Source organism: Anomaloglossus baeobatrachus, chromosome 3, assembly GCF_048569485.1.
Source record: "Anomaloglossus baeobatrachus isolate aAnoBae1 chromosome 3, aAnoBae1.hap1, whole genome shotgun sequence".
In the NCBI taxonomy this organism is placed as follows: Eukaryota; Metazoa; Chordata; class Amphibia; order Anura; family Aromobatidae; genus Anomaloglossus; species Anomaloglossus baeobatrachus.
Window position 1 is genome coordinate 323,860,828 of NC_134355.1, and position 25,224 is coordinate 323,886,051.

General features: G+C 46.9%; 1 protein-coding gene across 1 annotated transcript in view; it reads left to right on the forward strand.

Annotated features, from left to right (window-relative positions):
• REV3L (REV3 like, DNA directed polymerase zeta catalytic subunit) overlaps window positions 1-25,224 on the forward strand; it is a 326,132-nt gene that overhangs the window by 235,653 nt on the left and 65,255 nt on the right. Inside the window, exons 14-18 of the mRNA XM_075340044.1 lie at window positions 10,401-11,308; window positions 12,492-12,574; window positions 13,433-13,558; window positions 15,047-15,236; window positions 16,834-16,939. Of these exons, the coding sequence (XP_075196159.1) occupies window positions 10,401-11,308; window positions 12,492-12,574; window positions 13,433-13,558; window positions 15,047-15,236; window positions 16,834-16,939 (1,413 nt within the window). The remainder of the gene's footprint in view (window positions 1-10,400; window positions 11,309-12,491; window positions 12,575-13,432; window positions 13,559-15,046; window positions 15,237-16,833; window positions 16,940-25,224) is intronic.

Consider the following 25,224-nt stretch of genomic DNA (forward strand, 5'->3'; position numbering starts at 1 on the left):
TAAAAAGTTGATTTACTCTTTTTAAGATTATGTTCATATCTATACAACAGGAGGGATCGCAGTTGAAACCTGCAAGTAAGAATTTCCCTGGACAGTGTAGACGACTGGGAGGCCTTGTTAATAGTTTCTAAGTGTTGAATATGGGCTATAATTTCTTTAATTTCTGCTTCTTTGCTTTTTCAAGAATGATGCAGTTTTTAAAAACTGCCCTCTAATAACTGATTTGTGTGCAGCCCATAAGGTCTCGTCAGAGACCTCCCCATTGTCATTATGTCCAAAGTATTCCAACAGGCCTGCCACAACCTCCTCCTGAACGTTCTTTTGGTTCAGTAAACTAGTATTAAGTCTCCACTGAGGCACCATAAATCCACTAGTAGAGTCCTGTACAACCAAAGTTATCGGAGCATGATCCGACCAGGTTATCAGACCCACTTCAGCACCCGTACACTTGTGAACAGTCTTACTATCCGTCAGGAAGAAGTCGATCCTGCTGTACGACCGATGCCTTGGGGAAAAAGTATAGTCCCTTTTCGATGCATGAAGGTATCTCCATATGTCATGTAGATGAAACTCCGCGACCAACTGTTTCAGTTCCTTTCCTGACTTAGCGGACCCCGCCGAGCAGTCCATAGATCGAAAAACTGGAGTGTTAAAGTCCCCGCAGATTATCTCTGACCCCTGTGCGGTGCTCCTAAACATCTGGAAAAATTTCCGGGCAAATGTTAGTTGAGATGAGTTTGGAGCGTAATTCGATGCCAAGGTATACAAAAGCCCATTCAGGAGGCACTTTAGAATAATATATCTCCCGTCTGCACAATAGGTTACATGAATCATTTTGAAAGCAACAGAGTTTTTAATCAGGATAGCCACTCCTCCTTTTTTTTTTTTTAGAGTCATTTGCAAAGTACATATGTGGAAATCTTGGATGTAGTAGCCTTTTATTGTCATCAGTAAGAAGGTGAGTTTCTTGAATACATGCTATATCACATTTGGATGCTATAACTTCTCTCCACAGCATGGATCTTTTTGCAGGAGAATTGAGACCCTTCACATTGAGAGACAGAAACTTAATACTCATGGCGGATCCCAGAAAGGACGATGTTTCCAGGCAGGCCGACTGAGAGGCATAGGGCAGGCAGAGGCAGGCAAGGAGGACCAGTTAGGGACGGTGCACGGGTGGAGGGAAAAAACAACAAAAACAAAAAAACTTGAATACTTCAGCTTCATCCTTACCGGACAGCTGGGAAGTACTTGCTCGCCATAGGCGAAAACAACAGAGGGCTTAAGTGACATCACAGGTCACATGAGAGCTACACACGCCTGCGGCTGGCGAGACTCCCTCAAGCTGGTTCCCACTCAGGATTGATCTTTTTCTTCTGAGCATCCCCCTGCTCCCGGCGTGAGTCTGAGTTCATTGTAAGGGGTAATCCCCAGGACTCAAGTAGTTTGCTCAGTTGAGGAGGGGACTGGCATACATGTGTTTTAGAATCCCTGAAGATAATCAATTTCACCGGGAATCCCCGTTTATAGTGTATGTCATGCTCCCTCAGGATTCTGGAGAACTGGGAAAATTCTCTTCTTTTTGCCAGAGTTGCAGCAGACAAGTCCGGGAACACCTTTAAATCATTAAATTCATCTGGGAGGATAGGGTTATCCCTCAGTATCTGGAGCACTGCTTCCTTTGTTTTATAAAAATGCAGTCGTGCCAGCGTGTCCCTGGGCAGAGTGGGGTCGATACCTTTAGGTTTAGGGATTCTATGTATTCTATCCACTATGAGATCTTTCTGTGTGTTCTGGGAGCAGTAGTTGGAGAAACTTGTGAAAGAAATCTGGCAGCTCTTTATCAGCTACCGACACAGGAATGCCCCTAATTTTAAGATTGTTCCTTCTGGATCTGTCTTCCAGATCCCCAAGCTTGTTTTTCAGTATTCCCACCTCCTCCTCTAGTGCTGTGTTAGCATCAATCAGATCATTGTGTGACTGAGCAAGTTCGGCCATTTTAGACTCCACATGGTCTGTACGGTCCCCCAGTGATTTGATTTCCTCTTTAACTTCTTTAATCATGTTCTTAAGATCCCTGAAATCCTCCTGCAGTGATAACTTCAGAGAACTGAGCATGGCTTGCAGCCTTTCCTCTGTGAGAGGAGTGAGTGAATGTGACACTGCTTCCCCCCCCTGTCTCTTCCTGGTGTAAGGGAGACACTGCAGCAGCAGACATCTTCTGAGGAGAGGGGGATCCCCTATCCCTGGGATAAAAGTCAGTAAGCTTGGCTGGGGGGCCAGATTTCCGGGGTCTACCCTTTGGCATACTGTGCAGGGGGATTACTCACTGTTTCAGAGGAGAGTTCTCAGCGATTTGAAGCAGCTTTGAGCCAGTTTGTACAGCCACAGCACAGAGCTTCTCTCTTAAGCAGCCATTGCCTTCAGCATGCAGGCCACACCCCCCTAGAAATGTCTTTTTAAGATGGGTTAAGTGTTCATCCCTGTCTGCAGGGCTGGAACAGATACGATTTATATCTGAGGGCCTGGCTGTAGACAATGGACTTTTTAATGTGTTTGGGGTGAAAGCTGTCCCATCTGAGGTATGTGGGACAGTCAATAGGTTTCCGATACAACGATGTCTGGATTGAACCATTTGAATTTTTATGGTTGTATCCAGGAAGTTGATTTCTGTTTTTGAGTGTTCCAATGTCAAGTTTATGGTAGGATGAAATGCATTGAATTTTTCATTAAATTTTAGAAGCTCTTGTTCAGATTCGGTCCAGATTATTAAAATGTCATCGATGAAACGGAAATAAGCCAATGGTTTGAGGTTGCAGGATGCTAAAAAGTCATTTTCCAGTTTAGCCATGAATAGGTTGGCATACTGTGGTGCCATTTTGCTTCCCATAGCAGTTCCTGTGCATTGTAAGTATAGCTCATCGCCAAAAGAGAAAAAGTTGTGTATGAGGATGAATTTGGTGAGTCTTAGTACAGACTCAGGAGGGATCCCATTAGCTACAAGAAACATTTGGCAGGCGGTCAGTCCATCTTCATGTGGGATGTTAGAGTATAAGGACATTACCCGATGGGTAATGGTTACCCGATATTTACCTTAGTTACCAAGCGCAGCATCTTCCACGCGGCGCTGCTGGCTGGGGGCTGGTCACTGGTTGCTGGTGAGCTCACCAGCAACTCGTGCAGCGACGCTCCAGCGATCCCTGCCAGGTCAGGTTGCTGGTGGGATCGCTGGAGCGTCGCAGTGTGACATCTCACCAGCATCTCCTAGCAACTTACCTGCGATCCCTATCAGGTTGGATCGTTGTTGGGATCGCTGGTAAGTTGTTTAGTGTGACTGGGCCTTTAACCCATCTTAAAAAGACATTTCTAAACCAAGGCTACCACCCCACCTCCATAGATGACCAGATCATTAGAGCAACAAGGACCCCTAGAAGTGAACTGCTTCAATACAAATAAAAAGAGGAAAATAGTCGAGTACCTCTGGTGGTGACCTACAACCCACAGCTTGAGGTACTGAGAAGAACGGCCAAGAAACTTCACCGCATTCTACACAAGGATGACTGGTTAAAAACAATATTCAAAGATCCTCCATTGCTGTGCTACAGGCAAGCTCCTAATTTAAGGAGCATCATGATCCGAAGTTCTATGCTCTCAGGCACCCCAAGAGGAACTTATCCTTGCATGTAGAGACCAAAGACCGGATACAGATCCCTAACACACAGAAGGACTATAAAATTCCTGGGACATTCACATGTTCTTCTTCCAATGTGGTGTACTTAATCCTGTGCACTATATGTCCTATTGGGGGCCTCTATGTTGGAGAAACAGGACAGAGACTGAGAGCAAGGATGAGATCTCACCGCCACACAATTACAGACCAAAAAATCCATTTACCTGTGGCCAAACATTTCTGCGCTCCAGGACACAACATAAACCATATGAAAGTTGTCATATTAAAAGGCAACTTCAGATCACAGAGCCATCGCAGGGTCTGGGAATACAAATTCATCACAATGTTTGACTCCTGTGTCCACAGAGTTAATCTGTCAGGAGGATTCATGGCCCATTACAAAATCTGAGGAGTCAATCCAGAGACTCACCAGACCTCTGATCCTACATGGATATTGGGACAATAAAACTCTCACACCACTAATCAAAGCTAATTAACCCCTTCAGCCCCCAGCCTGTTTTCACCTTAAAGACCAGGCCATTTTTTGCAATTCTGACCAGTGTCACTTTGACAGGTTATAACTCTGGAAAACTTAAACGGATCCTGGCGATTCCAACACTGTTTTTTCGTAACATATTGTACTTCATGTCAGTGATAAATTTAGGCCAATATGTTTTGCATTTATTTGTGAAAATTTTGGAAATTTGGCGAAAATTTTGAAAATTTCGCAATTTTCAAAATTTGAAATTTTATGCCCGTAAATCTGAGAGATATGTCACACAAAATAGTTACTATATAACATTTCCCACATGTCTGCTTTACACCAGCACAATTTTCGAAACAAATTTTTTTTTTACGTTAGGAAGTTAGGGTTCAAAGTTCATCAGCAATTTTTCATTTTTCCAACAAAATTTACAAAAACTTTTTTAAGTACCACATCACATTTGGAGTGACTTTGAGAGGCCTAGGTGACAGAAAATACCCAAAAGTGACCCCATTCTAAAATCTGCACCCCTCACTCTGCTCAAAACTACATCCAAGAAGTTTATTAACCCTTTAGGAGCCTTACAGCAACCAAAGCAATGTGGAAGGAAAAAATAAAAATTTTACTTTTTTACACAAAAATTTTACTTTAGCCATAAAAGTTAGCATTTTCACAAGGGTATCAGGAAAAATGCACCATTTAAAATTAATTGTGCAATTTCCCCTGAGTACACCGATCTCATATGTGGGGGAAATCAATTGTTTGGGCGCACTGCAAGACTCGGAAGAGAAGGAGCATAATTTGAATTTTTGAAAGCAAAATTGTCTGGAATAATTAGCGGATGCGATGTTGCGTTTGGAGACCCCCTGAGTTGTCTAAACAATGGAGCTCCCCCACAAGTGACCCCATTTTGGAAACTAGATCCCTCATGGAATTTATCTAGATGTTTATTGAGCACGTTTAACCCCTGGGGGCTTCACAAAAGTTAATAACTTTGAGCCGTGAAAATAAAAAACAAATTACCACAAAATTGTTACTTTAACCAGGTAGCTTTTTTTTCACAAGGGTATCAGGAAAAATTGCAACATAAAATGCATTGTGCATTTTCTCCTGAGTACACAGATACCTCATATGTGGTGGAAATCAAATGTTTGGGCGCACAGCAGGGCTCGGAAGGCAAGGAGCGTCATTTGACTTTTCAAACGCAAAATTGTCTGGAATCGTTAGCGGATGCCATGTTGTGTTTGGAGACCCCCTGAGGTGCCTAAATAATGGAGCTCCCCCACAAGTGACCCCATTTTGGAAACTAGACCCCTCATAGAATTTATCTAGATGTTTACTGAACACTTTGAACCCCTGGAGGCTTCACAAAAGTTTAGAATGTTCAGCCGTGAAAATATATATATATTTTTTTTACCATGAAATTGTTATTTCAAACAAGTTGCTTTTTTTTCCACAAGGGTATCAGGAAAAAATGAACCATAAAATGTATTGTGCAATTTCTCCTGAGTACACAGATACCTCATATGTGGTGGAAAGTAATTGTTTGGGCACACGGCAGGGCTCAGGAGAGAAGGAGCGCCATTTCACAGCAAAATTGGTTGGAATTATTAGCGTACGCCATGTTGCGTTTGGAGACCCCCCTGAGGTGCCTAAACAATGGAACTCCCCCACAAGTGACCTCATTTTGGAAACTAGACCCCCCCATGGCATAAATCTAGATGGGTAATGAGCACTGTGAACGCTCACGTGCTTCATAAATTGAGGCATAAAAACAAAAAAGTACTTTTTTTCCCACAAAAATTTTATTTTAGGCTCAATTTTTAAATTTTTACAGGGGTAACAGGATAAAATGGACCGCAACATTTGTTGGGCAATTTGTTCTAAGTACGCGGATACCTCATATGTGGCAGAAAACCACTGTTTGCGCGCATGGCAGAGCTCCAGAGGGAAGGAGCGTCATTTGATATAATATATATGAGCGCCTGCAACTGACACTAAGGCAAGTGCCACACGTGAGAGCGATGCACAAATCTCGCATCACATCACGCGGCACAGCCGCACACTCCTGTCTGGAAGAGAGCGACCATGCCGGATGATGCGATGTGAGACTTGTGCATCGCTCTCATGTTTGGCACTGGGCTGATCCTTACAATATTCAGTAAAAAATACTGTAGTTAACGATTACTATAGTATAATTTTACTGGCCCTAAACTAAGTTTTTGTATTTCTTTTTTAGTTTACAGGAAAAAAAATCAGGACAAATGCACGGATGTGCTGCAAAAAGGGGGGGACTAGGTGGGATGGAAAAAAAGATGGATGGAGGATAGAAGAGGGCGCAATGGATGCAGGAGCAGCGGAGGATGGGTGAGGGCGCGGCGGATGGAGGAGCGGCGGAGGATGGGTGAGGGCACAACAGATGCAAAAGCGGCGGAGGATGGGGGGAGGGTGGAAGGGGAGTGGGAGGTGAAATTGGGGATAGCTACCTTACAGAATGGATCTAGGTAGCAGGATTGCAGCAAATCCAGGAGTGGGAGAGGGGGCAGAGGATTAAGGGGATGGGAGAGAGCAGGCAGCAGATCAGGGAGGGGGCAGAAGCTGATGGGGGAGTGAGGTGGCAGATGCAGGGGCGCAGCGGCTGATGGGGAGAGTGCGGTGGCTGATGGGGAGAGTGCGGTGGCTGATGGGGAGAGTGCGGTGGCTGATGGGGAGAGTGCGGTGGCTGATGGGGAGAGTGCGGTGGCTGATGGGGAGAGTGCGGTGGCTGATGGGGAGAGTGCGGTGGCTGATGGGGAGAGTGGAGCGGCAGATGCAGCGGCGGATACAAGGAGGCAGCAGAAAGAAAGCAGCGGCGGCAGATGCAGGGGGGGGCAGTGGGAGGAGAGCAGCGGCGTCAGAGGAAGGGGGGGCACAGTGGGAGGAGAGCAGCGGTGTCAGATTCCCCCCTGCATCTGACGCCGCTGCTCTTTCTGCTGAGCAGCGGCGTCAGATGCAGGGGCGCAGCGGGAGAGTAGCTGCATCACATGCAGGGGCGCAGCGGGAGAGCAGGGGCGAAGTAGATGGAGGAGGACAGCGGTGGATCGGGGGCTATGACTCACAGATGGGCACCCGCAGGGATCGTTCTCCTCAGATTCCACGGAGGGAGAATCTGAGAAGAGCGATCTACAGCTCACCCGGTCCCAGATGCACGGTGCTTGGAGAGATCGGTCACAAGGCCGATCTCTCCAATCAGAGCTGGGGGTGGGTGCAGTAAAGCTCACCGAGCTCCAGCCAATGACCAGTGCTGGAGGTGCACTGACCATAGCTGGATTTCAATGCTTCAGCCATTTTCAATGGCTGAAACATTACACTGGCTGTGATTGGCTGAGCGGCGTTCGTCAGCCAATCACAGCCTCCTTAGGTCCGGGAAGGAGACACCACCCCTCCTGAGGTCAGGTACAAGTCCTCTCCTTCCCGAATCTACAGTTTTTGAAAACCGATCGCGGTTACCGTGGCTACGATCTATCCGTCATGGGTCTTTAAGTACCAGGGCACCATGACGGCTAGATCCGTCAAAGGTCGTGAAGGGGTTAAGGATTCACTTTCTAAGCTCAGTGTTTGTTTATTTAAATGTCTTTTATTATTCCATCCCTCTGCTCTGTTTGTGCATATATTTGTGCTTCTTCAGATATTTTGTCATACTATGCGTGATGAAGGGACCTGAATTGTCTCGAAAGCTTGCTTTGTAACATCACTTTATTTTCTTTTAGTTAGGCATTAAAAGGTATCACAAGATTATAATTTTGTTCCTCTCAGAACCTCAGTTCCTTGAGAACATTCAATAATTTTTCAACTGGCTAACACGGTACCAAAACCTTTTCACTTCTAACACGGACCAATATTACTCTATGGGGCAGCTCCCATGAGCGATTTGTTTCTCAGCCCTAATCAGACCGCGAAAAGAATCACCGCATGCTGCTGGTGGAATGTGATCCTGTTTCACTCGCATCCATTCAGGTCTATGGGGGGGAGAGAAACATCGCATTGCACTCGCATTACAGTGGAGTGCAATGCGATTCTCGCATCAGCCGATAACTGAGGAGATAGGGAAATAAATCCCTCCCTTCCCTCCGCAGTGCCGGCCCTCCTTTCCGCAGCTGTGGTCTGATGGCAGGATCGGACCACAGTCACATGACACTCAGGTCCCGCTGTGCTGCGAGCGTGAGCAGAGTGTCATGCCCACACTCGCAATAATCCCCGTGTGGTCCCAGCCTTAATGACGCTGTTACAGAAGCTGGACTGAAAGATCTGGGAGTTTGGGATTTAACTCAAATTTACTTGGATGCAAGAATTAACCCTTTCCAGACACAACTTTTTGATGGTATTCTAATTTATTGAGATGCATTTGTAAGTTATTTTATTAATTGAAAAAGGGAAACTCATATATTTATATAGTCATTACAAACAGAGGGATTTTATATCTGTTAATGTTGTTGATTATGCCTTACAACCAATGAAAACCCAAAAGTCATTATCTCAGAAAATTAGAATTACCACAAAACACCTACATCACCTTTCTTAGCGATTTAAAATATTAAAATGGTCCCTTAGTCTGGTTCAGTAGGCTACACAAACATGGGGAAGACTGCTGACTTGACAGATGTCCAGAAGGCAGTCATTGATACACTCCACAAGGAGGGTAAGGCACACAAGGTCATTGCTAAAGAAGCTGGCTGTCCAGAGTGCTGTATCCAAGCATATTAATGGAAAGTTGAGGGGAAGGAAAGAGTGTGGTAGAAATAGGTGTACAAGCCACCGGAATTACCGCAGCCTTGATGGGATTGTTAAGAAAAGGCCTTTCAAAGATTTGGGGGAGATTCACAAGGAGTGGACTGCTGCTGGAGTCAGTGCTTCAAGAGCCACCACACACAGATGTATCTGGACATGGGCTACAACTGTCGCATTCCTTGTGTCAAGCCATTCATAGCCAATAGACAATGCCAGAAGCGTCTTACCTGGGCCAAGGAGGAAAAGAACTGGACTGTTGCTCAGTGGTCCAAGGTGTTGTTTTTTGAGATTTAAAGTAAATTTTGCATTTCATTTGGAAATCAAGGTCCCAGAGTCTGGAGAAAGACTGGAGAGGCCACAATCCAAGCTCCTTGAGGTCTAGTGTGAAGTTTCCACAATAAGTGATGGTTTGGGGAGCCATGTCATCTGCTGGTGTAGGTCCACTGTGTTTTATCAAGACCAAAGTCAGCGCAGCCATCTACCAGGTAATTTTAGAGCTCTTTATGCTTTCCTCTGCCAACAAGCTTTTTGGAGATGGAAATTTCATTTTCCAGCAGGACTTGGCACCTGTCCACACTGCCAAAAATACCAATACCTTGTTTAATAACCACAGTATCACTGTGCTTGATTGGCCAGCAAACTCGCCTGACCTAAACCCCATAGAGAATCTATGGGATATTGTCAAGAGGAAGATGAGAGACACCAGACCCAACAATGCAGATGAGCTGAAGGCTTCTATTGAGCAACCTGGGCTTCGATAACACCTCAGCAGTGCCACAGTCTGATCGCTTCCATGCCACGCTGCATTGATGCAGTAATTCATGCTGCAAAATGAGCCCCAACCGAGTATTGAGGCATTTACTGTGCACACTTTTCAGTAGGCCAACATTTCTGAGTGTAAAAACATTTTTTCAGTTGGTCTTATATAATAATCTATTTTTCTGAGATAATGACTTTCGGGTTTTCATTGTCTGCAAGCCATAATCATCAACATTAACAGAAATAAACACTTGAAATGGATCACTCTGTGTGTAATGACTCTATATAATATATGCATTTCCCTTTTTGTATTGAATTGCTGAAATATATTAACTTTTTGATATTTTAATTTATTGGGATGCACTTGTACATGTGCTTCCATACACTTTGCTATACAGCTGGCACCTACCCCCAACAGCAGCCTTTGGTGCTAGCTCTGATAGTTGCTGTTTAACCCCCTAGATGCCACAATCAATTACTGAGAGAGGCACTTAAGTCGTTAGATCCTGAAGGAAATCTGTTAAGTAGCCCATTAGCCCCCCTTTTCACCTGTTATTGGATAATGCTGATGGGGTAACTATGGCATCCACTAAATCACTTTACTGCAAGCAGCACTTACTACATTTGGGATTTTTATATCTTAATTTATGTTGCCTGATTAACTGTTTGCATCTTTCTTCTTATAACCATAATTATTTTCTGAAATTTGTTTCTGTGCAGAGAGGTTGGAGGCCGCATTCTCTCCATTGAGACAAAACTACCAAATAATCTTCCTGAGTTTGAAGGAGATTTTTCCATGGAGGGTCTTGGGCTGTGGAAGACTGCCTTTTCAGCAATGACACAAAACCCTAGGCCTGTATCACCCACTCGAATGAACAGACTGATCATGGAGCAAGAGAAGCATAAACTGAGTCTTGCCGATGATAAAAAGCTGGTGATCATGCCCTGTAAAAGTGCACCTGCTCCTGAGAAGGTTCAACTATGGCTTCAGGCAAAAGAACAGTATGAATCTTCAAAGCCATCAAGTAAAGTTCCTTTAATTGAAGAGACAAATGATAAAACTATGAAGACTGCTTCAGTACCCACTCCCTCCAATAGCTTGCCCCCAAACGAGGTACAGATTTCATTGGCACAGCCTGTAAATTCAGAAGATCAGCCAGGGAATGAAGATAACATAAAGATTTGTATAGCCAGCCCTCCTCCTTACTTGCCTGTTTCACACTGCTCTGAAGGGTTAACTGATTCACCGCCTGTAGAAACCAATATTGAATCAAGTGAAAGGACGAATGAAAATGAAATGTCTGATAGCTCTGTATCACCAGCATCTCCAATCTTGACACCTTGGCAGAACCTTGAATGTTCGGATCATAAACCATCTCCTGAAGACTGCAAAGACTGGAGAGCGGAAAATCTGATTCCATCCTCAAATGATCAGTACACGGCAGATGACTGTAAGGAGACTGTGAGGAGTGTGAAAAGTGAAGTAAGAGTATCAACACCTTCCCCTCCTCCACTGAAACAGAAAAGGTACAAATCCAAACGGGTTTGTCTACATAGTACACCAGTCATTGAGAGACGGAATGGGCCAGCATCTCCTGATTTGATATCGCTTACTCCAGTAACATCTGGTATGTAGCTCCACATAACAAATTTTCTATATTTCTAAATTAATTTGAATTATAAGGCTGTTTAAAGCCCAATTTTAGATGAGCTGATAATTGCTTGGATTGAATCACTTATGACGTGTAGTGCGTCAGCTGCAAAGCCCTGTGATTGACTGCAGCGGTCAGATACACTTTAGGCGTGATGTCACCGCTGAAGGCTGTATAAAATTATCACAAGCCGTAGTAGCAAAAAGATTGTGCTGGACAGGGATAGGCGAATACAGTTTATTCTATTATTTTTACATCGGGCTAGCCAATGGGGTAAAAGGATTTGATGAAAGTAAGACACCCCCCCTTAAGACTTTTTGTTACATGGCCCGATAATCATCAGAATGGTAATTTGTGCAGATCATTGCGCAATCTTATGTTTTCTGTAAACACATCATTAATGCATGCATGACCTAAAAAATCATTGTTGGTCAGCAGCAAATATGGGGGTGTGCTGCCCAAAATATTGTAAACTTTATTGGAGATGGGAAACAATTCTTGGGGGGGAGCTCAAGATGAATGTTTAAGGTAAATGATAGTACTCAAGGGCCAGTTAATTTATTATGCCGATCGACTTTTCATTATGGGTAATTTATCTCCCTGTGTATCTAGGACTTGGGCATTAAGACTGGCATTTTTGTACAGGAATAAAACGTGTCTGATTCAAAGAACTTTGCCACCTATAATGAATTTGTCGGATGGGGTGTAGCCATGCTCCATCCTGACCTGGCTCTTCCCAGCTCCACCCATTTGGGCGAAGCTGCTGAAACGGGCATGAAAATGGCAAAAGTTGCAAAATGATTGTACAACTTTGCGCAGCTTAAAAATGTTTCAACATTTGAAGGTGTTTTACTCCAGAATTCTGCCAGAGACACCATAATGAATTGAGGCCTGAGTCCATTAGCCTGTATACTTGGCCAAAATTACAGACACATTTCCTGGCTTCAGAACCAAACTCAATGTCTGTGCAGAACTTGATCTGGCCTCTTTAGATCACAGGCCTCTGAGACATATACATAAATAATTACTTTTCATTTTATTACGTTTTTTATTTCTCAGGATACCCTTTTTAAGATCATATAGATCACAGATATCACTTTTTCTGTACCGTGTTTTATTTAGCCGATTCTGACATTTTCGTTTTCATCTTGTCTTCTAGAAGTCCGATTTCAAAAGATGAGTCAAAGAAGAGGGGCAAACCCTGATAAGCTGCGACGAGTACTGCTGACTACTCAGTTAAAGGTAGGTATGGCATGCTTTACTTTCACGACTATCTTGATAAGGAGCTGGATTCTCCCTTTAAAGTGAGCCTTTTTTTTTCCCTTTAATCCGCTCCCATGGCAATCTCTGGTGTCAGATGCCAAGCTGCTGGGATGTCATATTGGTGCAAATTCAATTTTTGACCTTGTGGTATATGTCCACTTTAAAGGGGTTTTCCACCTGATTGCTAGGGTATATCATGATCACTGGGGGTCCTTTCTCTGGACTCCAAAGAATGAGGAGGACACAACATTAATTTAGAGCTGCGTCTCTTTCACTGTTTTTCTTCCGGACAGGTGGATGGCCAGTGCGCCTTTGTAAATGATGACACCGCGCTAAACCAGTGCTGTCTTTTCTTCATTTTCAGGATTGGCAGGGGTCAGGCCTTCCACCAATTATGAAGTGATCACATGCAATAATAATTTGCCAGCAATTAATATGTTGGAAAGAAAAGCCTTTAAGCCATTTACACTGTGCAGCCTTTGGTGATAATGACATTGAGTGTCTTTGATAACCTGCAGAACACCACTCACTCTACAAGTGATAGTTGTGTCATCTAATTGGTTATTGATGGCACCAAAAATATATGGCATCTTCTAAAGTCTGCAGGATACTGACGGCAAGCGCTTGTAGGTTAAGTGCTATACATGGCTTACAATGCAAAGTGGAAACTGAGCCAGTTTAAAGGACTAAGGAAATACATTTTTGATAAATGCTTCATATGTTTGGAAGACACCATGCACAACATTTTCTCCGCTACTACTATAAGGTCTGATTGCTAGAATGATCTAAATGAATGTCTGCATGTTATGTGCTTTTTTTACTGCTTTCTATTCATAGAATCAGTTTGCTGCAATGGCCGATGTGAAGAAAGAAACTTCTCAGATTGAGGGGCCATCTCTAAATAACTCTTATGGCTTCAAAGTCAATGTACAGAATCTACAAGACGCAAAGGCCTTGCATGAGGTAATATTTTAGTTCACAGAGGATGAATGCTGAGTAGATATGGAGCTACACAGCGTAATGGGTTGGGTGATCAGCCTCCAAGTCTATTCTGCATCTGTGTCCTGTTCATAATGGAATTCTATCACAAATCATTGCCTTCCATTCTTTTGAGGTTACTCCTTATTTTTAAAGGGAATTTGTCAGCAGGTTATTGCTAATGAATCGATGAGTAGCATAATATAGGGCAAAAAAACCTGATTCCAGGGGTGTATCACTTACTGGACTGTTTGGTGCCGTTTTGATAGAATCCCTGTTTTGTTTGGTGTAGATGTGGTAAAGCCAACACACCCCTGAATGGCAGCTTCCTGTGTACATTGTGATGTGTCAGCAAGCTGCTAAGCAGTAGTGGGGTCGGGGTTACACCAATTAGCCTGACTGGTCTGCACATGAGACATAAGGTGGTGTCACACACAGCGACGACGACGTCGCTGCTACGTCACCATTTTCTGTGACGTTGCAGCGACGTCCCGTCGCTGTCGCTGTGTGTGACATCCATAAACGAGCTGGCCCCTGCTGTGAGGTCGCCGCTCGTTGCTGAATGTCCAGCTTCATTTTTTGGTCGTCGCTCTCCCGCTGTGACGCACAGATCGCTGTGTGTGACAGCGAGAGAGCGACGAAATGAAGCGAGCAGGGAGCAGGAGCCGGCATCTGGCAGCTGCGGTAAGCTGTAACCAAGGTAAACATCGGGTAACCAAGGTGGTTACCCGATATTTACCTTCGTTACCAGCCTCCGCCGCTCTTGCTGCCAGCACCGGCTCCTGCTCCCTGCACATGTAGCTGCAGTACACATCGTGTAATTAACCCGATGTGTGCTGTAGCTAGGAGAGCAAGGAGCCAGCGCTAAGCAGTGTGCGCGGCTCTCTGCTCTCTGCACATGTAGCTGCAGTACACATCGTGTAATTAACCCGATGTGTACTGTGCTAGGAGAGCAGGGAGCCAGCACTCAGTGTGCGCGGCTCCCTGCTCTCTGCACATGTTGCAGCACAGCGACACCGTGTCGTTATGATCGCTGCTGCGTCTGCTGTGTTTGACAGCTAAGCAGCGATCATAACAGCGACTTACAAGGTCGCTGCTACGTCACAGAAAATGGTGACGTAACAGCGACGTCGTTGTCGCTGTCGTTTAGTGTGAACCCCAGCTATAGTCCTGTAGGGATAATCTACTGCTGATAAAACAGATTGTATTGAAACTATAACACAGCCTAATAAGTGACACATTGCTGTATTCAGGCTGTAATCAGACTTCCTTGCCCTATATTATGCTGCTCTCAGATTAAATAACAATAACATGCTGATAGATTTCCTTTAAGACATCCAGTCATATACTGTATGTTTTGAGATTTCGATCCGGCAGTGCCAAGACAACCTCCCTAAAAATCTCTGCTTTATTCCTTACCTGCACTCTGGGCATCATGTGACTCTTACAGATATTACTGCATTCTTGTTACAGGTGCAGCACCTGACGCTCATGTGCATGGAGTTACATGCCAGAACTCGCCGGGACTTGGAGCCAGATCCTGAATTTGACCCCATCTGTGCTCTATTTTACTGTCTGTCATCAGACTATCGGCTCTCGGGAAGTGACAAGAAAGAAATGACTGGAGCAATTGTGATTGCACAAGAAACATCTGCTGATAAAGGTGCAGACATCCATGCCATGGGTTTTATTTATAGACTTGATTTTTATTAAATGGTTTACCAAACCATTCACATTACCAGTCATGGTGATTTCTCTTAGCTTAGCTTACTAAGCCCCATGTGCCCAATTCATATTTTAAAGTCACTTTTCATTATTTGGCTTGTGATTTCCGCTGAAGTTTTTTTGCGCTAAATTCATCTAAATGGAGCACACAGTTCATGCGTTTTTCGTAGTGTAAAAATGTGCTTTTTTTTCTGTTTTTACCCCGGCATGTGACTTATTAGAACATAAAAATCTTCTGTAAAATCTAGCAAAAAATTGCTGAAAAATTTCTGATGTACATAAAATTTCTCCAAAGGACTGGAGTATATTTGTCGTATTTGGTAACTTTTTAAAAAGTTTGAAATGATTAATCAGATGCAATTTAGAAACCCTATACCTTGGCCATAGTGGTGAATTAAAAAAAGAAACAAAAATCAGAAAAGCACACAAAACCCGATTTATCAAAGCTTTTATGTCCGTTTCCTAGCTTAAAATGCTTTAAGAAGACAAAGTTTTGCGCAACTCAAGCTGCGCTCCATTTTTGTGACAATTGGTGTTTTAATGTTATTCTCTCCCAGCTCCAACAAAGTAGGTTGGATGGGAGTGTGGCAACCAAATTCATAATGAGCATGTGTTCATGGAAGAAGATTATTAATGTTGTATATTAAGATGACAAGATATTAGAAATGAGTTCCATATTAGACAGGGCAGAACAATATCATGATTGGGAATTAGTTGACATAATGGCAGAATAGAGAAGACCGATAAATACAAAAAATGATAATCAAAGCATTCTTAGTTATTGTCCTGGGCATATACATTATTCTCCATGCACTCGTATTGGTATTATACATACTTTTTATATTTACTGTTTGATTTGTGTTGCTGTGTATTCAAGTCTGTACATTCTTAGACCCTGCATGTACTTATCATTTATGCAGTACAAATAATACCTAATAGTTCTTCCGGGACACCGGTACACTTATTTTTTTCAGCAGAGAATGATGCAGCTATTACCATACTTGCAGCGGGTTCATAATGCAGAGTACTGGTGAAACACATACAAACTCATGTGGGTTCCCTTTGCTTGATGGGCAACTGAAAACTGGATTGCAGAGACATGCCAATTTGTGCATAAACATAGACTTTTTGGAAGCAGTAAAAACTGCTATATATACATAAACCCATAAGAAACCTTGTTAGTTACTTTGCTTCATTAGTGTGCTCTTAACTGGTTCAGGTTTACATATGAGAATCCTGCCATGCTCAGTGCCAAGTTCAATGCACTACCCTCTTTATCAGTGATACTGCTTAGTGCAGTTTAAAATGAGTTGATGCAGTCACACACGTGGCATCAGCATTTATTATTCTCTGGAAAAAGTGTTTCTCATCGCTTCTGGTTTCTACAGTGCACTAAAAAATGATTCAAGATTGTCACTGACAGGCAGGAATTAGCGCATTACCAGCATCGATGAAAGTCATGCACCACTTTACATTTACATAGGTCCTGAGCGTCATTTCTAACATATGTTACCTTTTTGTATTTCATTTTTCAGATTCCAGAAAACCCTTATTAACCAGATCGGGAGTCACAGGCTTCCAAACAACATACGTCACTGATGAAAAAGAACTCTTTGAGCAATTGATCAACTTAACCAGGAGGTATACACTATTTTATATTAAGGATAGTAGACTGTGTTCTCTAGAAATATGGTAAATCCAGGTAGTCTCTTCCTAGAGAGAATTAGCTGGCTCTTTACTGCCACCTATTGGTGGTAAATGCAGTAAATTTTAACTTTAAATTCCTAGTTGACCCCAATCAGAAACACTCATACTGGGGTTTCTATCCGCATAAATCTACATTTCAATCATTTAGTGGTATTGTTTTCAATTGTGCGCTATGCTTTGTTTTAGGAAATTGGTTGTATGAGATAATTTACTCTAAGGCTATGTTCACACAGGGCTTTTTTGGTAAGTTTTTTCCTGACCAAAACCTGATCTTGTGGCAGGAAATCTCCTTTGAGTCATCTACATTTTTGATGCATTTTTCATGCGTTTTTAGTGGCGTTTTTGCGGCAGATTTGGTGCAGATTTGCTGCTTTTTTTCTACAAAATGGGGTGCATCACTGGAAAAAATGCAGCAAATCTGCAGCAAAGAATTGACATGCTCATTCATTAAAAACCTGACCAAAAACACAGGTATTTGACAAAACAGTCAGGAAAAAAACCTGATGTGTTTGTGTGTGTGTGTGTATGTGCATGAGATTTGAATAATCTCATAGACTTTGCTGGGACTGTAAAAAGCATAATTTCTCTGTCGTTTCATTGGGGGACACAGGACCATGGGTTATGCTGCTGTCACTAGGAGGCTGACACTAAGTAAACAGAAAAAGTTAGCTCCTCCCCAGCAGTATAACCCCTGAGCCGGAGGCGGGCTCAATCAGTTTTTTGCTTAGTGTCGTAGGAGGCTGATGTGGGCCGTCTGGGCCCCCTTCAGCCACTTGATTTTTTGCGTTATTTTTTTCATTTTTTCTCGGCGACGCTCGTCGCTCTCATCTGTGGTAATTTTCTTTTTCTGCAGGTATCTTTTCTCTACCTCAGCTCTCGCAGCCCGTGTGGGTACCGCTCCCCTAGGTCGCAGAGGCTTGAGTTGTCGGGCCCTCTCCCCCGTCCAATTCCACGGTACCACTCCCCGGTTGGCACGCGGGGCTGAATTTTCCTGGGCACCCCTATTCACCCTGCGGTACCACCCCAAAGGGTCGCAAGGGGCATACAGCAGGGACTGGACCTCCGCAGCGCATCTGGAGTTTTTGGATGGGGCCCGCAACGCTGCTACATTTAGGGGCTTCCACCCCAATGGCGTCCAACTCCCCGCCTTCTTCAGCCTGCTTCCAGGTGCCCGCAGCCATTCCTTCGCTGAGCGGAGCACACAGGAGCATGTGCAGAGTCTCAGCCTGCACACTGGACAGCGCGCCGCGGATCAGGTAGGACCCCTACCTTCTCCCCCCCTCGGACGGCTGCAGAAATTGAGGCCCCGGTCTGGGCCTACTCGCCGGACTCCCCCGCTGCGTCCGTGGAGCTCCCTGCCGGCTCCGAGGTCGGGCGGCCCCGCATCGCTGCTGCGCCGCCGCCGCTTGCGGCCGGGTCCGCCGGCGCTGCCCCTGTACCTTTTAACAGCGCCTCCTGAGGTTGGCTCCGCCGGCGCTGCATCTGTCCGCAATGGCACCTCCGCTCGGCCACTGTCCTCGGTCCCCCAGGCCCCGTCCTCGGCGTGCCCAGGCCGCATCCCGCACGGCGCGCCGAGGATCCTCTCCGCCGCCGCCTGCGGTCGGGTCCGCCGGCGCGGCCTCTGCCCGCGACGGTCCCTCTGCTTGGGCCCCGTCCTCGGCGTGCCCAGGCCGCATCCCGCACGGCGCGCCGAGGATCCTCCCCGCCGCCGCCTGCGGCCGGGTCCGCCGGCGCGGCCTCTGCCCGCGACGGTGCCTCTGCTTGGGCCCCGTCCTCGGCGTGCCCAGGCCGCATCCCGCACAGCGCGCCGAGGATCCTCTCCGCCGCCGCTGCGGCCGGGTCCGCCGGCGCGGCCTCTGTCCGCCCCGGCACCTCCAAAATTTAGCCCCCGGCTTGCGGCCCTGTCCTCGGCGTCCCCAGGCCCGCCTCCCGCACGGCGCTATTGGACGCCGGCCTCTCCGTTCCCGCCCTCGGCCGTGCTCCAGGCATCACTTGGGGGGTGGGGGATATTTTTTTCCCGCTCACAGCGTCCATTTTAAATAAAGAGAGAAAGAAAAAAAAAAAAAAAAGAGAGAATGGGAATTTATTCCAGACTACTAGTCTGGGTTTACTGAGGCCTCAGCGTCACCTTTTTTTTCCGGGGGAGAGACTAAAACACACTTTTCTTAGTGGATATTTTTTATTTTAGGTCGATTTTTATTAAAAATTTTACATACATGAGTTTTTTGCACCTTAACTCCTACAGTACTTTCGGGCACTTGTTTTGCTTCACCTTTTTTATATCGCGCTCCCAGCTCGAGTTTTTAGTTTAGTCCCCTCCGGCGGGTTAATGCCCTGTCTCAGGTCATAGATCCCCTCGCCGCCGGCCCTCGGCTTCGCGCGCATGCGCTGCGTCCCCGGCCAATACTCGGTTATACCTTCCATAGGTCTAGCGCAATCCCCTTGGGGAGGTGAGTCTCGTACCAGGGACCTTTCCTATGCTAGAAGCGGACCCGACAGGTCTCGTCTTTTGTGGCCCCCCTGTTTTCCACCTTATTCCCCAGGTCCAGACTGCTTTTTCTCCGGCAGTCTTCCGACCTCTCGGGTGATGGCCCAGGCTTTCCACCTCTGCTGGACTCCGAGCAGGACCTGGATGTTTTGGCGCATGTCTAAAGGCCTGCTGGAATTGGTGAGTCAGGCCGTAAGGCTACGGACAGCCACCCTTATCTCCATGCACGCAGGTCCCCCTTAAGTCATTTGGAGCGGACCCTGCTCAGACGACATCCAGAGCTTGCTGAGTTTCCGCGTGCTCACAGTCAACTGCCATACACGACGTTACCAGCGGTAAGTCTAGTCATCGTCTTTATTCCCTTCTACAAAAAGGGGTCTCGGTGAGAATGGGCAGGCCACACTGGAGTCGCTGAGTGATCACAGACTACAACCAGACACGGCGTTTACCTGCGGTAAGTCGTGTTATTGTCATTATCATTCCCCCAGAGGGCTCTGGAGAGAGGGGGCATGGCACCTTGCAGACAGGAAGGTGCGAGCCCCTGCGGGTTTTCAGTGGACATCCAGTTCGCCGTGTGACTGCGTGAGCACGGATATTCCTCGGACACAATTTTTACCAGCGGTAAGTCCCTTATATTGTCTTACCCTTTCTCGTAGAGGGCTCCGTGATGAAGGGGCACGCTACCCTGTACTTCACCCGCCTGGGTTCCTCCTGGCTTCTCGTCCCTATCGTGACGCTCCGCAGGGCCTCCACGGTCACTCTACGCAGAGGTCCGCGCTCCACCTATGCCGATCCAGGACTGGTTATCAGCTTCTGTGAGTACCCTCTCTTTACAAAATCTGGTGTCTCCCCGCTACACGGCCTGAGCCTCTAACATCAGGGTACTTACCCGTCGAGAGCTCTGACTCGGGATCAGGAACGCAGATTCGACATCTAGGAAGTCGCTGACTTCCTTTCCGGCTCTCGGGTTCGCCCTTTCGGAGATAGGCGAGTCCAGTTTATCCCCTAGGCTACGTCAGGATAGACTGGCTACGTAAGGGAAGGGTACATCCCTTTCCCGGCATCGGCTCTGATGCACCAGGACTCGTTCCCTCACGTTAGGTTCGTCAGGGAACCTTATCCCTACAACAGCCATCTCCGCTTTGCGTGGCTGCGGACCGTCCCAGCTTTCTAAGAGTGCTTGCAGGGATCACGATCCCTACGCATCCCCAGGCTCTCTCTGCCCAGGAACGACCGGGAGGCCCAGAGTCTCCCTTCAAGTACCCTCGCCTTGAGGTTTAGACCATCATCATCACTTTTCGCTACTAGGGTAGCTGAGCTACAGGAAGGAGTCCTCCCAGACCTGGCCCGGTCCATCACTCCTCAGGCACGGTATTCGAGCCGTTCAAGGGTTGCTACTCCTCACGCAGGAGCAGTTTCCCTCCTGGCATAGGGTCCTGCGGCTCTTTGCCTCCCGCTCCCGTTTTTCCCTTCGGTTTTTTGCTATGCGAGTCCTCGACAGCCTGTGGCGGTGTTAGCGATGGTGCACATACCAGATGTCATCCCGGACTCTCCAACGGAACACTCTGAAGAGCGGGGACAGGAAAGCTACGTCTTCGAGGGTGACCGGCCAATTTCCTCCTAGATGACCAATCTTCCCAATCATCCCTGGGAAGATTCCCTTTCCTCCTCTGGAGCTTGTTATCAACCGTCACCAGTCTCCCGTACTAGAGTATGCTACCACACCATTCCTCGGCACGGTCCCGAGGGACACCCCTGGAGTGTCGTCTCCCCTTCAGCATTCCGGACTCGGAGCCATTCGGTTAGCCCGGTTACAATTTCTTCTCTGGGTTGTATTGTCCAGTCAGGTTCCAGTCGGACCATGCCACAGCAGTGATGCGCATCTTCCACCAGGAAGACGCAAAGAGCTTCATGGCAAGTGAAGAGGCCAAGAGGTTCTTGCTCTGGGACGGGCTCTTTCATTCGCTAATCTCGGCAGCACATCCCGAGCGTGGACGTTTGGGCGGCCGATTTCCGCGGTACGATAGGTCTCGCGTAGGTAAAGGACTCCAACAGGGATATCAACAGCCAGATCTCTGGCGAAGGAAGACCTACAGTCGTGACTTTTTGGCCTTCCGATCCAACTCTCAAGTCCATGGTGCGTCGAGTACGCCACCTGCTCTGGACTAGAGGACGACGCCCAAGCCCGGTCGTGTTGCCTGTTCAGGCTCTCGTGCATCTTCCCGCTGCGTTCCATGTTCTCGAGGGTTCTCAAGAAGGACCTAGGCAGGCGATAGCTCGGGAGTCGCCCAGGCGAGCATAGCTTCGCATAACTTACTCATCTCCTCGCAGATGCCCCGTGGCTCCTTCCAGACCGCCAGATTCTTCCGTGTCGGGGCCCCTCTAGTCTACCAGGACTCAGGAGTCCCAGGTTCCATGGCCTCACCAGTGGATCCCGGGTGCTGGCTCGGTCAGGTCTGTGAACAAGATGATGGCAGACATTGAGGAGGGCATGGAATCCAGTTCCCTCGAAGATTTATTTCCACGTGGAAAGAGCTCCCCCGGTGGTGTGAGGACCGCATCTTCAGAGACTTTTCACTTTCCGTCAATCAGGGCCTTCGCTCAGAGAAACGTCCATCTGGCTCGGCGTTGTTCATCGTTCACTAGAAAAGTGGGACCATAATCCAGTGATGAGTTTGCTCAAGGTACCCCTTTTTTCCCTGCTCCCACCTGTTTTGATAGGTGGGCTCCTTGTGGCCATCTGTTTGTTATCGACGGCATCAGGGCGGACAGCCCTCTCGTAGTCTTTTCTCCCCCTTTTTCCGCTCCGCCAGCAGGATAAGGGGGGGGTTCCAGCCAGAACCCTTCGTTTCTGTCCGAGACACCTCGGCTTTCCTTCCAGAAGAGGTCTTTAGGTTTCTTTTTTGTCGGTTCTAGGCTCCCCTCTCAGCCTGAAAGAGGCATAGTTCGTTCTAGGGCTGGTACGAGCCCTTAGTCTTTCGTGTCGGCAGGACACCATTTTTTTGTCGGTTACACCGACTGTCAGTCCATCCTTCCGCCCTTTCCCAAGAAGCATAGGCCGGCGCAAAGGGCCTGAATATCACATGGATCCTTTCCTCCATATGTGAAGACTATCGCATGAAGGTCGGACTTCCGCCGCGGTCTACCGAGCAAGGGGCACCCTTGCACGATTGGGCTCCGGACGTCGGTCAACCAGGTCCTCTGGTCCACCACCCGATCTAGTCGGCGTACCTTTGCTAGTTTCTAACAGGTTCTCACTCAAGCTTCGGCAGAGGTCAGTCTTGGTGCAAGGTTTGCGGGTGGCAGTGGCACACCTGTAACAACGTAGGCGCTTGTAGGTCCGGGTCAGCCCGGCAAGGGGAAGCGACTTCCTTCCTATCTCCGGTGATGGTTTTCTTCCCACCCAGGGACTGCTTTTGGACGTCCCATGGTCCTGTGTCCCCCAATGAAACGACAGAGAAAGTAGGATTTTTGTGTACTCACCGTAAAATCTCTTTCTCTTAGTCTTCATTGGGGGACACAGCACCCACCCTGCTTGTGTTTTTCGTTATATATGACATGCCTGTTTCCCCAGTGCCCACATTCCCAGGTCACTGGTCACACGACTGTTCGTCATAGTTTTTTACCTTGTTTTTATCCAGGATTGTTTGGCTCTCCTCCTACTGCTTGTGCACTAAACTGATTGAGCCCGCCTCCGGCTCAGGGGTTATACTGCTGGGGAGGAGCTAACTTTTTCTGTTTACTTAGTGTCAGCCTCCTAGTGACAGCAGCATAACCCATGGTCCTGTGTCCCCCAATGAAGACTAAGAGAAAGAGATTTTACGGTGAGTACACAAAAATCCTACTTTTATTAGCATGGATTTGCATAAAACCAAGGCAAATCCGCAGCTAAAAACGCTGCAAAAACTTACCAAAAAAGCCCTGTGTAAACATAGCCTTACCCTTCTAAGGACCGTATTTTCCGGACCATAAGACGCACCCTGGTTTTAGAGGAGGAAAATAGGAAAACAAAATTTTAAGCAAAAAATGTGGTCATGACACACTGTTATGGGGCGAGGATCTGCTGCTGACACTCTTATGGGGGTAATGTCCCCAAATTCTCTACTAAGGTACCCCATCCTGGCAATGATCCTCCTGCCTTGTATATGATCCCCATCCTTGTATATATGTCCCTCATCCTGGTATAGCCCCCATCCTGCTATATACCCCCCATCCTGCTCATATACCCCCATCCTGGTATAGCCCCTATCCTGCTATATACCCCTTTCCTGATAAATTCCCCATCCTCCTATATACCCCCATCCTGCTTATATAAATAATTCTGCTGATATACCCCATCCTGGTCATAATATACCCCATTCCTGCTATATACCCCCCATCCTGCTCATAATATACCCCCATCCTGCTATAGCCCCCATCCTGCTATAGCCCCCATCCTGCTATAGCCCCCATCCTGCTATAGCCCCCATCCTGCTATAGCCCCCATCCTGCTTTAGCCTCCATCCTGCTTTAGCCTCCATCCTGCTTTAGCCTCCATCCTGCTATAAGCCCCCATCCTGCTATAAGCCCCCATCCTGCTATAAGCCCCCATCCTGCTATAAGCCCCCATCCTGCTATAAGCCCCCATCCTGCTATAAGCCCCCATCGTGCTATAAGCCCCCATCCTGCTATAAGCCCCCATCCTGCTATCCTGCTATATACCCCCATCCTGGTATATACCGCCATCCTGGTATATGCCCCCATCCTGCTAAATGGCCTGCATCCTGTGGCACAGAAAAAAAATAAACGTTTATACTCTCCTTTCCTCACTCCGTGCAGCATCACTCGTCCTCCTGTCAGTGTCAGTAGCAGCGTCGCTGACCTGTGTGGAGCCGGCCACTGTCCCCTGCAGCATCGCGATGTCCTCCTGTCTGCTGGCCCGCTGATGTGTGTGGAGTCGTGCACACAGGAATGACGTCATCGCTGTGCTCACCGCTCTCTACAGATCAGCTGGCCGGCAGACAGGAGGACATTGCAATGTTGCAGGGAACGGTGAGTATACCATACTTATTCACTGCCCCGCGTGCTGATGATGCTGCACGGAGGGCAGTGAATACAGCCGCACATGATCACTCCAGGCTGCAGATGCCAGGGGTGATCATGCGGGCCGACTCTTTAGTATGCGCGCAACCCCCGCCCTTCATCCCGCCCACCTGTCAGCGCCGGCTTCAGCGCTGAGAGATGGACGGGAGGATGGGCGTGCATATGAAATGAGCGGGGCCATGTGGTCACGGTGGGCGCTGCTATAGCCTGCTCGTGCCGCCAATGACCCGGTACACCACAGCACCCTCATTCCCTGCAGCCCTACATTCAGACTATAAGACGCACCCCCCCACATTCCCCCAACATTTGGGGGGAAAAAAGTGCGTCTTATAGTCCGAAAAATATGGTATTTGTTTTTCCATTGTTTGTGTCTAAGAAACTGGTCATTATGTGTCTATACCCCAAAGTAATGCCATCTATGTAAAGGTGCTGTAATGTAGATTTCATTGATTCCTTTATTTTGGAAATATGGATTTATGTTTTAGAAAAATGTATTGTTGCGTTTTTACCACGGAATACACTTGGTCAGACAACTCATCAAGATCCGCTGCTGGCAGCTTCCTTTTACTGTTGCTGAGCAATGACATCCCAGATGTGGTAGATTGGAGACACAGCAGCACGAGCAACATACGGCTTAGCATTGTGTTGT